This window comes from Pteropus vampyrus, unplaced genomic scaffold, assembly GCF_000151845.1.
Source record: "Pteropus vampyrus isolate Shadow unplaced genomic scaffold, Pvam_2.0 Scaffold208, whole genome shotgun sequence".
Taxonomy (NCBI): Eukaryota; Metazoa; Chordata; class Mammalia; order Chiroptera; family Pteropodidae; genus Pteropus; species Pteropus vampyrus.
The window spans coordinates 613,139-626,734 of record NW_011888989.1 but is presented as its reverse complement, the minus strand read 5'-3'; the positions used below and the strand labels follow the sequence as shown (position 1 = coordinate 626,734).

General features: G+C 39.3%; 1 protein-coding gene across 3 annotated transcripts in view; it reads left to right on the top strand.

Moving 5' to 3' along the window:
- Window positions 1-12,751, top strand: part of LOC105300317 (cytochrome c oxidase assembly factor 1 homolog) — a 40,437-nt gene extending 27,686 nt beyond the window's left edge. The window contains exons 2-7 of one of the 3 annotated variants that reach the window (XM_023537971.1): window positions 2,562-2,614; window positions 3,455-3,576; window positions 4,766-4,865; window positions 7,067-7,215; window positions 11,086-11,162; window positions 12,522-12,751. In XM_023537971.1, coding sequence (XP_023393739.1) covers window positions 4,781-4,865; window positions 7,067-7,215; window positions 11,086-11,162; window positions 12,522-12,621 — 411 coding nt within the window. In that variant the 5' untranslated portion in view covers window positions 2,562-2,614; window positions 3,455-3,576; window positions 4,766-4,780 and the 3' untranslated portion in view covers window positions 12,622-12,751. Of the gene's footprint in view, window positions 1-2,561; window positions 2,615-3,454; window positions 3,577-4,083; window positions 4,230-4,765; window positions 4,866-7,066; window positions 7,216-11,085; window positions 11,163-12,521 lie in introns of those variants that run through there. The other 2 variants (XM_011372470.2, XM_023537972.1) reach the window with 2 other exon arrangements.
- The last annotated feature ends 845 nt before the right edge of the window (window positions 12,752-13,596 follow it).

The following is a 13,596-nucleotide window of genomic DNA, read 5'->3' as shown; positions in this document are numbered from 1 at the left end:
ATCACTTAAGGAATCACATGCCCAGCCTTTTCTGTGCTTTGTTCATATAGATTACTGGTTTCTAAGATCGGCTGCATATGAGGATCACCTGAGGAGGCTAAAAAACATCAATGCCTAGATCCCACCCACTCCCCCCTCCCATTCTATTTTAATGAATCTGGGGTGTGGCCTGCACATTTATTTTATTGTTATTATTTTTCAAACTTTTCAGGTGATTCCGATGTGCAGGTAAGGTTGAGTTTGTACTGCAGGACTGCTTCCACCCTGCCCTGGTTGGATTCTGCCTGTGATTCAAACTCTCTGGCTGCTTCTTTTTATCCCCCAAGTGCAAACCTCCTTCATCAGGAGCTCCTGAGGACACAAACAGGAGAGACCTCCAACCCTGTGCAAGCTGGAGTAGATCTACTGGCATCTGTTTGACAGATTGTGCATTGGCTCTAAAAAAGGATTCTATACTTTGAAAAAGTTTATAAACCATTGGCCTTTGGGGGCCTAAGTCACCCTTTGTGTGTCAGAGCAGAGCTACTAGTACAGCTTTCTGTAAGGCAAGTTCTATATACTTTTTTAAACCTTCCTGCAGCTAATAAACCAGCCCCTTAATTTTCAGAATGGGTTATAATCTTTTGGTTATAACCTATTTGGTTAACCTCTTGGTTAACTGTAAAGCAAAAAAAAATCTTCCCTTAATTTACAGTATAGTAAACTAATTGAATTTGAACTTCTTGTAGATTTTCACATCAATTTAAAAATTTTTAATTTTTATCAAAAGCTTAGTTCTAAAATGTAGCCTTCCTCGAGGTAACCTAAAATCTATCTCTAGTACTCTACAGTGCCTTTTTGAATTTTTTTTTTCATGAGGTTGGGAGGCTGCTGAAGACTTTTCAAAAGACAGCTGATGGGGCAGGTAAACTGAAGCTGGTTAAAGAGGGACAAAGACTGAGTCCCCTTTGTTGCCTCCCAGTCCTAAACTTGTCAACCCACTTTGCACATGAACAGCTCCATGGAGACCAGGTGGATCATGACTTCTCATGTCTCCATTGGATCAGGTAGCTTATCAGCACTTCCCACTAAGTCTCCACTGTTTTGGCCGCTTGTAAAATTCTGTTTATTGTTTTTCTCTTGGATTGTGCTTGTGGCTTTCATTATGGGGTGTTATAAAAAAATAATCATTTGAAAAAAATACTGGAGATATTTGCAACACCAGCTGCTTGAGCGAATCCCTTTTTAAACATGCATAAAAGATCTTTCTCAGGCTTGGGGTATTACTAGGAAATGTTGTATTCTTCCTCTTCTGCTGATTCATATTTAACCCAGTGGACACTGTGGACTTTGTAAGCTGCTCAGCCTTCTCCTTCTGCTGAGCAGAGAAGAAAGTATCAAATCTTTGGCCACCTTGAAGAAATGTCTAGTGCATGTTTAATTTTGTACACTAACTTTACCCATGGTGTATTTCTCTTCTTAAAATTATTTTCCATTTGTATTTATTTCCTCATCCATTTATTTACTTATTTTTCTAATGTATGTAACCTTGTTAACCTATCATCTTTTTATGAATAAGCTGGTGTACAAATTAGCAAATGACAACAATTCTAAGTATTTTAGGAAACCGTCCTTTTGATCCACTCTTACTACATTGGTCTTAGGTCTTGCCTTTGCTAATATGTCACAAAAGCCTCCTGCTGGTCCTGCTGTGTTGTTTCTTCTCCTGTTTGCAAAGTAGAGTTCAGCATCTCAGGCTAGATAGCCTTTCATAGCAGTTCTATGGCTCTTGTTTCTGCCACTTTGCTACTCCTTGCCATTTCCACTGATCTGAAGCCCTTCTCCCACTCCTTCACCTTTCTCTGCTTAGAATCAGTTTCCTTTGTGAAACCTTTGCTAGTTCCCTGCAGACAAGGCCAACTACTTTCTAGGTGTATGTTACTTAACCTCTCTGTGCCTCAGTTTACTCATCTGTAAAATGGAGATGACAGCAATAGTTCCTATGTCATGGGTTTGTTGTGAAAATTATATGAATTATGTATGTACAGTGTTTAGAATAATACCAGGCACCTAATAGTAAGAGATATAAATGTTTAGTGTTATTATCAATATTATTAAAGGCTTTGTATACATTTATTTCTTTTTAATCCTGAAAAGCTGTTTTTAATCTATGGCATACAGCTTATATTGATAGCATCCTATTTCAGTTGGCTGCTGACTGGGCCTATGCTTGTGTGCACTGCAGTTACACACCTGCTACTGCGTGCCCTCCCCGACCACACCAGTTTTCTGATTGCTGCAGTAAAAGATACAAAGACAGGAAAGCAGCATGTTTTTGGGGATTTTTTTGTTTTGTTTTGTTTTGTTTTGTTTTGTTTTGTTTTGCTTTTCCTTATAGGGCAGAAGAGAAAGGTGGAAAACTAGGACCATTTTACAGACAAGGCTTGTTTTAGAGTTTAACTTAACTTCTTGTTCATGTTCTAAAGCTTGGGTTGGTAATAAATTTTGGCTTTACAAAACTAGACACCAGAGAAAATTGGGTTTGAAAACAATTTTAATGTAAAATCTTTATCTAATTGCAGGACAACTTTTCTTTGAATATTTTCAAGAAAGCTGTGCTACAAAGTGGCAAAAGGTAATTAATGAATGATCCCCATTGGAACTCTCCAGGGTACCCTCAAGTTAGACAATAGATGTAAGTCACGCCCTGAATAGCTGTGGGTTTCTCCTGGTCATTAGTGTTCACTTGTGACTCTAATTTCACATGAAGGATGGGGTAGCTGTTCTCTGAATTGTTTCAGGACATCTTTTCACTTGTCCCTCATGCTGGTTATAGAAGCTACAACCTTGTGGGAAGCTCTGTAGGACTCAAGCTCACTGCCCCACCCTGTTGAGCTCTCCTTCCAATTAAGCAAGATCTGACTAATACTGTCTTTGGAGATGCTCTGACCATTTTCATTATTAAACTAAATGGCTTTTCCCAGATCATATTACTTTAATCAACTTTACACTCAACTTTGGTAAATATTCTTTCAAATATTTAATATACTGCAACTGCTTTGAGAGTTTTAGCAGCACCAGCTAAAACTCTCAAGGCAGTTGCAGTATATTAATTTGGAATTTCAGCCACCCTTTCTTAATTGAACAAAACAGTATATAAGCAAATAATACATGGATGATCTAAAACTACACCTTGCCTAATTTTATTAGTTGATCAAAACCTTTTATATACATAAACTTGGAAATTCAAGGTTATTTCTGTATAGAACTGGTCAACTTTAGCCCTGTCCAAGGATGTGTTTAATTATTAGTTCCCAGAAGGAATATTTACATGATGAACAAACTTTCTCCAACAAGCCTTCTTATGGATTCATTTACCTTCAGGTTTCAGAAATAGCAAGTACACAGTTATTACTCTCTATATTCTAGAAGGCAGAGAAGCAGACAATGAGAATGTGTTTGCCTTAATTCACAGATCCAGCCAGTGGGATTATAGAAGAACTAGCATTATATCTATTTCTTCTACACTGTAAAGCCTCAGACCACATTGGTTCACATCAAAGGCTTTGTTTTCTAAAGAAGTTCATAAAATCTAAGGTAAATGCTCAAATGAGGACAAAAATACTTTATGGTCATCTTTTCTTTATCTAAATCTGGATTTCCATCTCTGCTCAAAATCTCATTTCTTTTTGGAGAAATGTCAGTGAAGACAAAGAGGAATTTTTCTCACCTAGGGTGAGTATGACCTAATGCAGCTTAAATGGTCACAGTGCAGCAAACTGGAGCCTACAGCAATAATCTGGCTCACACATATATATCATTAGTTTTTAAAAATTACTATTGGTTTTCAAAATTTAGAACTCAGGCAATTTCATGTAAAAGACCTCTTTAAAATTAGAAGATTCATCCAGACTTGGCCCACATGACCATAGTTAGCTAGACTGGGGTCGAAGCTGCCCCTTGAGTAGGTTCTGTGTTCTTCACCTTTCAGGATCTCCTATCATTAATGTGACTTTTCTAGCCCTGTGAGCATTTGAATTGTGACCCCTGATGTAAACTAGTGTTCTAGATGTAAGCCAGTGTCCTACTCTGTTTTGTGGTCGGGTATTTTACAACTTTCCAAAAAGATCAAGACCCAGTGTGAGCAGTGATTAAGTGACTTTCAGAAAGGTGGATAATTGGCTACATCAAGGTCTACATGTTGCACCTAGGCTGGCCCTGAGCTTTAGGGGACAGGAGTTAAGGTGGGGGTAGGTATGGTTCTCTGAATTTCCTGAACTGTCTCCTCTCTCTCTTTTCATTCAGCCTGAAAGTCATGACCACGGTTTTCTCATTCAGGGAGTAGGACATTTTTCTAAATATAAAAGAAAGCAGCCAGTGACTGCTCGGGCCCATTCAAAGGCTCACAAGACAAGCTATGCCACAAAAGGATAAGCTTCCTGTTTACCAACTGGCATGACACAAAGTGGCTGTGCTTCCTGGCAATGTAGGACTTGACACACAGGCTGGATTCTGTCTGTCAGGACAGCCGGGCTGAATGCTTGCTCTGTGCTCAGCCATCAGCCCCATGGCCTGGGTCCTGGACGTGGGCCACCTTCAGAAGGGCACTTTTGCTTTGACTCCAGAACCAGCCTTGGAATTCTGAAAGGAAGCAAAAGAGGGAAGGTAGCCTCACCTCCTTGCTGGCTTCCTCCCTAGCTTTCCTTTCCCTTTGTGGCCCAATCCAAGTAAAAGCTCTTCACATAAAACTGAATCTAACAATACATTTACGTCTTTTGTTTTTAAGTTTCCAGGAAGCAGGATGCCAATGCCTCTGGGGAAACTGGCCCTTTTTACCAGTGCGATGGCTAGTGGGGGCTATGTCCTTGTGTATTACCTTATACAAAGTAAGTATCCAGACAACCACCTGAGGCATAGCCTCTTCCTAGCTCTCTTATCCCAGGGGTTCCTCCATCAAAGGAAATTCTTCAAATGGTTTCTGCAGATTAGAGAAAGGAGTAGAGGACTAATTTTTGAAACCAATACAGCTTTCCGTTCCCTATAGCCACCTCCTTATCCTATAATTCTAGTTTTTTTAGGAGCCACAAGTCAAATGAAAGGACTTGGATTTGTTTGCATAAGAAGCCTTGCAAAAAGCAAAATGGACTTTCACTCCAGTGCACATACAGGAGATCCAAGATTTCCTGAAGAAGAGAGGGAAGGATGGGGAAACTGGCTATTTCTCATGTGTCGTCAGCCTGTTTGCCCTGCTATTCTTTGATGCTGATTTAGTGGAAGAGGGGATCTTGAGCAAGGGACTCTGGTGAGAGCAGAAAATAAAAGCAGAGTCCAGGATGGCAAAATCTTGACAGATGTGGCTTCCAACCCCACTACACTCAAATTTGAATTTGTAAAGACAGGTCACAATTATGTGAACAGCCACGACATTTAAGGTCATTTAATCTGGTTTTGACGCAGCAGCAGATTTTTTTCAGAGTGACTTTCTTTGAAGTTCCTTCATGCTCTCTCATCTTGGCTCCTCACCCTGACTCTGTAGCATTTTCACTTCCTGCTAGGATGTTAGAATCATCAGCAGACAGGTATACAGCACAGTGTCATCTCCACCCATTCGTTCCCATCTTTTTTCAGTCAGTCCAGAGGTCCTTGAGTTTGGATGATGAATATTCCCAGGGATAAATCAGACTGGAATAGCTCAGCCTCCTCTCCCCTCTGCCAAAGGGACAGAGGCAATATAGACAGGAATGGGTGCATTTTTTAAATTGAGAGACTGATAGCCTTTACTCTCTTAGGCTGAAGTCAGCTGACAGAGACAGCCCAATTGGACTCTGCAGTCAACTGGTTAAATCCACCCTCAGAAAATAAAATAGATAGAAAGATAGATAGATAGATAGATAGATAGATAGATAGATAGATAGATAGATAGATAGATAGATAGATAAATTAGCTAGATCAGTACATCCGTCCACTTTCAGCTCTTGACTAGCTTTGTGACCTTGTGAAGGGGTCCATCACCTTCCTGGACCTCAGTTACCTTATCTGGGTATATTAGTACTTATGCATGAGGTTGTAAAAATTAAATAAATCTCATAACCTGTGAGATATTGAGAATTATAAGATACATGAAATATTGAGAATAGTGTCTAGCCATGGACATCACTCAGTAAAGATTGTCTGGACCCCATCATCTGTTCCTCCTTTTCCTCTTAATGGCTGGCACCTTGTTAACTCCTGCAGCATCCCCTGCAGTCCCACTCTTGTGCAGCAGCACAGGAGGGGCCTTCTCAGCCTCTTCAGGCTTGAGGTACTTTTCCCTTCTATAACTGTGATTGGGCCTACAGGAGGGAGTTATTTCTTATTGCCAAACAGAAAACCTTCCTTGGGAAGCCTACCTTTGCTTTCTCCCTAGGGTTGCATGTACCTTATACCATTAGGGAGGTGCTTCCTGGAGTTCCTAGTAGACTTTTGGCCAAGAAGGATACCTGAGACTGAGAGCAGTTTATACACTTTTATCTACATGAAATGTTAGCATAAATCTATAAACTTGAAAAGTTAGTGATTTCATGTCCTATATCTTGGCCTGAGGGTTTTGTTTTGTGGATATTGTGGTCTATTTTCTACTATTTATCAAGTCCTTCATCTTAGTGGAAGAAGCAGTGTTTAGAAGTCCAGTCAGAGATTTTGGCCCCAGCTCTGCCTTGAACTAGCAGTGTCACTTTGAGCAAGTCTTGGTATCCTAGGACTTTAGAACCAAAAGGAATGTTAGAGAAGATTAGATCAGACTCCTTAGATGAAGAAATGAGGTAGTAAATGAGGTGAGGAAATGAAAGATGAAATTAAGACACGGAAAGATCAAGTACCTTGCCCAAGGTTATCTGCCACATCCCCACAGATCTTGACTGTAAACTTTGGTTTTGGAGTCTCTAAGATGGACAGTTTAGAATAGTTGGTTCCTAATTCTTACATCCACAAATTTGATTTTGTATCTGTTTCCATGCTATGTATGAATTGTATCATTTAACTTCTACAGAGAACCTACCTGACCAAGTTCAATAAAGAAAAAAATGTAACAACTATCTTTCCCACTTAGAAAATTTTTCCAGGGCTTCCTATTACCAGTTGGCATTGGAGCAGCTGCATAGCCATCCAGAGGCCCTGGAAGCTCTGGGCCCGCCTCTCAACATTCACTATCTCCAACTCACTGACAAGTACAACTTCGTGGACATTGCTGACGCCCAGGTAACATGATCCCCCAGTGAACTACAGGCTATGAAGGAGAGGAGGGAGCTGCCATAATCTGGAGAGAGTCTTAGAGGAAGCTGGAATAAGGATTTGGAATAGGAAACCACTATGTAAAACTGCTAGTGATTACTTAGGAACTTTTTTAAAAAACATGATGGAATAATTTATTTTCATGTATTTTTCTTCCTTTCTGGAGAATTGATGTGGCAGGGAATGCAGTGTTCATGCTCAAGTCTCTGTCTTAAACTGATAATGACCAGAGGTAGTTTGTCAACACTTTAGCTTTGAACTTGAAATATATCTTTAGCCAGTTAACTCTCATTCAAATGTAAACAACTCTTTAAATTTTAGTTTTGAAGCTTATTTATATCAATTGTGTGAAATGCCAGTCTATTTTTCAGCTGTATTTTTTCTTTTCTTTATAGTTCAGCTGATAAAATTCACCTGAACATAAATTGCATTTGTTCTTCTGTTTAACAAGTATGTGTTGAGTACATGCTGAATTAGAGAAATGATTCTAAGCGGTGTGGAGAATACAGAGATGCAGAAGGCTTTCAGAGAGTTTATGGTTTCAAACTCTAGAATAATACAGAGTGAAGCAAATATTAAGGTAGAGGCTCAGTAGTGGGCTTGGAGGTTGTTGTGAGGAAAAGAAATGCCAGACTGAGGAGCAGCATACATAGGAAGGCACATCACTGTATTCCTTGCCGCTGTGATCTCAGCGGAGGCAACTGAGGGAGGTAGGGTGGGCTGGGGCAGCTAGAGGGCTGTAACCTCATCATGTGAGATGTACACACTTGATTCTGTGGCCAGCAGAATCCTTGAAATATTTTGAGAATAAGAGTGAGATAATCTGACCAAGTTTCTTTTTTGTTATTGTTGTTTTTATTATTTTTCATGGAAATAGTTTTGTTGTTTGTTTGTGGTTTTTTTTTTTTTCTAACTGCAAAAGCAAGTCATGCTCAAGTATTCTGATAAAAATATTTGATCTGGTTTTAAAAGAAGGTCAATTTATTCAGATTGGGAATACCCGGGGACTGGAAGCCTTTAGGAAAGCAGTGTGGCCACAAAGGTGTACAGTGGTGAGAGCAGAGCCAGAGCCATGGCCTACAGAAATGAGAGATGGATATGAAAGCTATTGTGGTGGGTAGGTGATAAAACTTGATAACAGTTTTATAGTAGGAGAGCGATGGGTCAAAGTGATTATCTTTAATGTCCAACATGGGTAAGTGGAAAGACATCATTGCCATTAAGTGAGAGAGGGAACCTGGGAGAGAAAGAGAAGGGAGTAGACATATATGGAGTGCACACTCTGTGCCACTTAGCCTTATTTCCATTGTCACCAAATTTCTCACACCATGTTATGTGGCTCCTCTTTGCTTTCCCATCTGTGGTTACTTGGCTGGATCCCCGCAAGCACAAAAACTTGGAATGGCCAGGGATTGGGTCTGGCTGTTCATGGTGACTCCCAGCACAGAGCATAAGGCCTTGCTTTGGTGCTCAAGAAGCTTGCAGGCACCTTTGCTGAGGGCAGGATGATGCAGCATCAGTTCCTTTATCTGGTAACCAGTGAGTCATTGAGGCAATGGTGGATTTAGTGAGAAACCCCACCTGGTTAGGCCCAGCTTTTACTTGGGCCCAATCTGGCTGCTTCTGAGAGGGCTTCTTCTTGAGCTTTCCTGCAGTCCAGGGCCCTTGGTAGCTCTATGATAATGTTGGCCGTGGTGCTGGGTATTGACCTCTGTGGCTGAACACTGCAACTCCACAGTTACAGTTCAGGGCCTGCTGCCCCAGCCTTTGCTCTTCCAGTTTGTGAAGTATGTTTGACAGCCTCTCAGAATTCTGCACTTCCTTTACAATCAACTGTTTATAAGGATGCCTGTATGTAACACAAGCCATTTTCCCCAGAGTCTCTATTTGTAGTTCCCTTATTTTGTCTACAAGTGAAAAACTTTAGTTGTTCATGAGGTAGTTGTCATATTGAAGGATTTTTTTCCCCAAGTGTATGTGTGAAATAGTCACAAACTACCAGCACCTTTGTCTACCAGGTACTCCTGCTTTACTCACTGGCAAGGTCTGGACAGTCTATAAAGTGCCTCATCGACCCACTGATGCACAGCTGCTCCAAGTTCAGACATTGATCCCTCTGTGTTTACTATACTTCAAAATCATACTTACTTTAGCCCTTTTCTTTCCCTTTTTTTTTTGTTTTGTTTTCTTTGGATGTACATAGATGCTCAGTATATGTTCTGTTGCTTAATTTTATAATCCCCTGAGAAGAGCTGTAGCTTGATGGCAAAAGCGGAACCCTGGAGAATTGCTTTAGTGTGACTAGGTGACTGCTTGTCTACTCAGGGTATGGAAACACTATCCCAAACGTATGTCTTTTTTAAAGTGTATTTAAGTGAATGAAAGGGAGAATTTTAGAAAGTACGGATGTGTGTACGCCAAAGCAGTTTTTTCTCTTGATGGCAGTTTGGAGTAGGTAAGATACACCATCTCTTAGCCCAGGAAAGTACCTTTGCCCATCACCCTGGGAGGTACCTGATGACAGGCTTCCTTGTTACTGCATTGTATCCCCTTCACAAGGCTCAAACTGTCTTTAATTTTTACTAAAAAAACAAAAATATTGCATTAAATATATATATATATATATATATATACATATATATATGTATGTATTTTTATATATATATATATTTTTTAATAGGAGCATTAGCAAACACCTACCACCAGCTCAGTCGGAGGTTCTCAGGCTGATTCCCTAGGTTCTGGGCATGGCAACATCTAGGTAGTACTGCCCACATGGTGTGAGCCCAACTTGTGCTGACTGGTGCCAAAGAACCAACCAAAAACTCTTTGTCTTTCCCAAAGGAGCCTTCACATATTTTCCTTAAGGCCTGCTCTTTATAGTCCAGATCAAAGTATATACCAATTTTTTGGTAATAATTTCCCCCTTTTAAATAGTGAACTTTTTTTTGTTTTTTTCTGTTTTATTATGAAAACTTCCAAACATGCAGGCAAAGTAAAAGAATGTATGCTTTGGAACCCATAAAGCTGCTACCTGGATTCTACAATTAATATTTTGTTCTTTTTTGCTTTATCCCATACTTATTTTCATCTAGCCATTTCTTTATTTGTCCATAAACACATGTTATTATTTTCCAACATCCACATCCATACACTTCACATTTATATTATTAACTAAAGTTTAATTATTTGTTTATGGTTCCTTTTTTTTTTTTTTGAGGTAAAATTTACATTCTGTGAAAGGTACAAATTGAAGTGTCCTATTTGATGAATTTTAACAAATACATGCACTTCAAATCTCTATCTAGATGTAGACTGTTTCCATCACCTGACAGTTTCCTCATGCTCTTCCCAGTTTGTCCCCTCTCACATACTGCAGCCCCCCAGAGGCAATCACTTTTCTGATAGTTTTTCCAGCATAGTTTAGCCTGTTCTAGAACATGGAATCATGTATTATGTTCTCTTGGGTAATGCTCTTTCACTTCACTTCAATATGTTTTTGATATTCATCCATGTTGTCACACGTATCTGTAGTTCTTTTTAACTGTGGATTTGTAAATAATCATTGCAAGTACTCAGAGCATTGAATTTGGCACATAAAGTCTCCTTGCCAAATCAGAGGACTGCCCTTGACCTCACCAAACCATTCAAAGAGTGGCAGGACATTTAGACGGAGCCAAATGGAAAAACAGGTGTAGTTAGGCTTAAGTTAGAAAACAACCTGATTTTGTAGGTAATCACTGGATAGTCTACAGTTAGCTCTAGAAGGCTTTATTTTGTCATCTCTTGAAAGGACAGCGACATATCAAATTATATCTTTTCATTTTATACCCCCAGTTGAAGATTCCTGTCTCTGGATCCAAGTCAGAGGGCTATCTCTATGTCGGCTCATCCAGAGATGGCCCCTTTAAGAGGTATTATGGGAAAATGGATGGGTTTGGGGGAACAGGAGGAGAACCTTCTGATGGAAACAATCCTAATTCCCATTTTCATTTGTAGTTATATGATTGCAGTAATAAGAATTAGTTTTTCAAAATGAAATCCTACCATTCACAATGACATGGATAGACCCAGAGGTTATTATGCTGAGTGAAATAAGTCAGACAGAGAAAGATAAATACCATATAATTTCATTTATATGTGGAATCTAAGGAAGAAAAAGAACAAACTAATCAAAAACAGACATAAATATAGAGGACAATCTGGTGATGGCCAGAGGGGAGCGGGGGTTAGGAGGTTGGGAGAAAAGTGTGAAGGGTTAAAGAAGTACAAATTAGTAGTCAGTAGTTGGTCACGGAGATGGGGATCACGTCATAGGGAATGCAGTTAGCATTAATGTAATGGCTAGGTGTACAGCCAGAGGAGAGAAAGAGCTATTGGGGACTGTTTATAAGCTAAATGTCTAACCAATGTATACTTGAAACTAATAATAAAATTAAAAAAAAAAAAAGAAAAAGAATTAGTTTTTCAAAGCTTGAAGTTTCATGTTCTCGGTATCAAGCCAGTGCTTTGACTCTTGGTGTAGTCCAGACATTTTATCCAATGCAATCTATAAAATTGTCCATTTTTTATGCTGCTGAATTTGAAGAACTTTGCAGTTATAGTGTAAGTCTACAATAATTTGGTATTTTTTTACAGCTTCTAACACTACTGCCTCAGTCGTTACAAATAAATAAAGGAATGGGTTCCTGTTCCAGAATTATTCAACACATTTTTTATATAAGCTTTCCACTCCATTAATTGGCTTTTCTTGTCTAGGTGCCAATAGCTACATTACCTCACTTCCTGGGAAGGTTCTCAAAAATGTTTGCTGTTCAGCCAGGATGTGTTTTAATTCCCCAGGACAAAAGGCACAAGCAGCCCTTAGGCAGCCCACAACAGGCTGCCCCTGGGCTCATTGACTCCAGAACCTGGGCTTGGTGAAGGAGCTGGCCAGGTTCCAGCCAAGAATTGAAGGTCCACATGAATTTGGAAATGGGCTATAAGCTGCTGCTTCTCTTTCCGGATGCCCCTACAGTTTTCCCATCAGTAATTTGTTGTTAAACTTGCCGTGACAATGATGCTAATTAAATAACAAGAACAGAGATGGCATTGACATAATGTTGACATTATGTTTGACACTGACATAATGTCAAAACATTATGTTAACATAAAATAGTGTTTATAGAAATTTAAGACATTATTCCAAAAAACTGCTTCCCCCCCCCCCTTTTGACCATGTCTTCTGCCTTAATGTTTCCTTGATTAGAGACTATACTTTTGGTTTCTATCAGGTGGCACCTTCAGGAGGTCTTCTTAGAGCTCAAGGATGGTCAGCAGATTCCTTTGTTCAAGCGCAGTGGGGAAAATGGTAATGAAGTAAAAAAGGATTGAATGTGACCAAAAAGACCCGGTTTTCTCCAAGCATTGCTTTTCCTCATCACCATGTACTCTCTACGGCTTTGAGCCAGTTTTCTAGCTACCTAGAGGGATGATTGTATGTACAGGCATATTGTAATTTTGGTATAATTCTAATTTGACAATGAAGGCTATTGAAGTTTTATTTAATCAGAAATGTTGACTATTACATTTATAATTATTTCAAAGTTCTCTGTACAAAAGAATGGAATAAAAGGAATCACTATTAGTTATAAAAGATTTGTTGATTTTTTTTCTGGTGCTCATTTCTTTTCTTTTCCACTCCCCACACACCCCCTCATAGTTTTCAGCTCCAAGGAGAAGAACAAGTTTTACTAAACAGGTTTTTAATTGTGAACATTAGGATGCTGAGGAAGAACAGCCTTTTATTTTGGTCACTCTACTCTGAATTCATATTAAGTACCTTGTGGTACATTCTCCTCTCTGGCTCTCTACCTAGCCATTACATTACTGCTGACTGCACTCACTATGTTGTGCTCCTCATTCCCATGATCATCTATCAACTACTAATTTGTACTTCTTTAACCTTTCACCACTTTCTTCCAGCCCCCACACTCCCCTCCCTTCTGGCTGTCACCAGATTTTTCTCTATATTTGTGAGTCTGTTTTCAATTAGTTCTTTTTGTTCCTTAGATTCCACATATAAGTGAAATCATATGGGCCTTGAAGTCTAATATTCTGATAAAGCAGGCATGATTGAGTGCTTTGCAAGTAGGAAAAATAACATGAAAAAAGTCTCAGCAGAGGAAATGTGATCTATGCCCCAGAAATAAGATATTCAATTTGGCCAGTGTATAGTTTTGCTGAAAACATAATAAAACAAAGTCCTGTTAAGGTAACTTGGCTCTAGTATGAATGCCAGCATTAGCATTTTGCCTTCAGCTTTTAGCCATCAGATTTGAGAATAAGTATATGATTTTCCTGTTAATA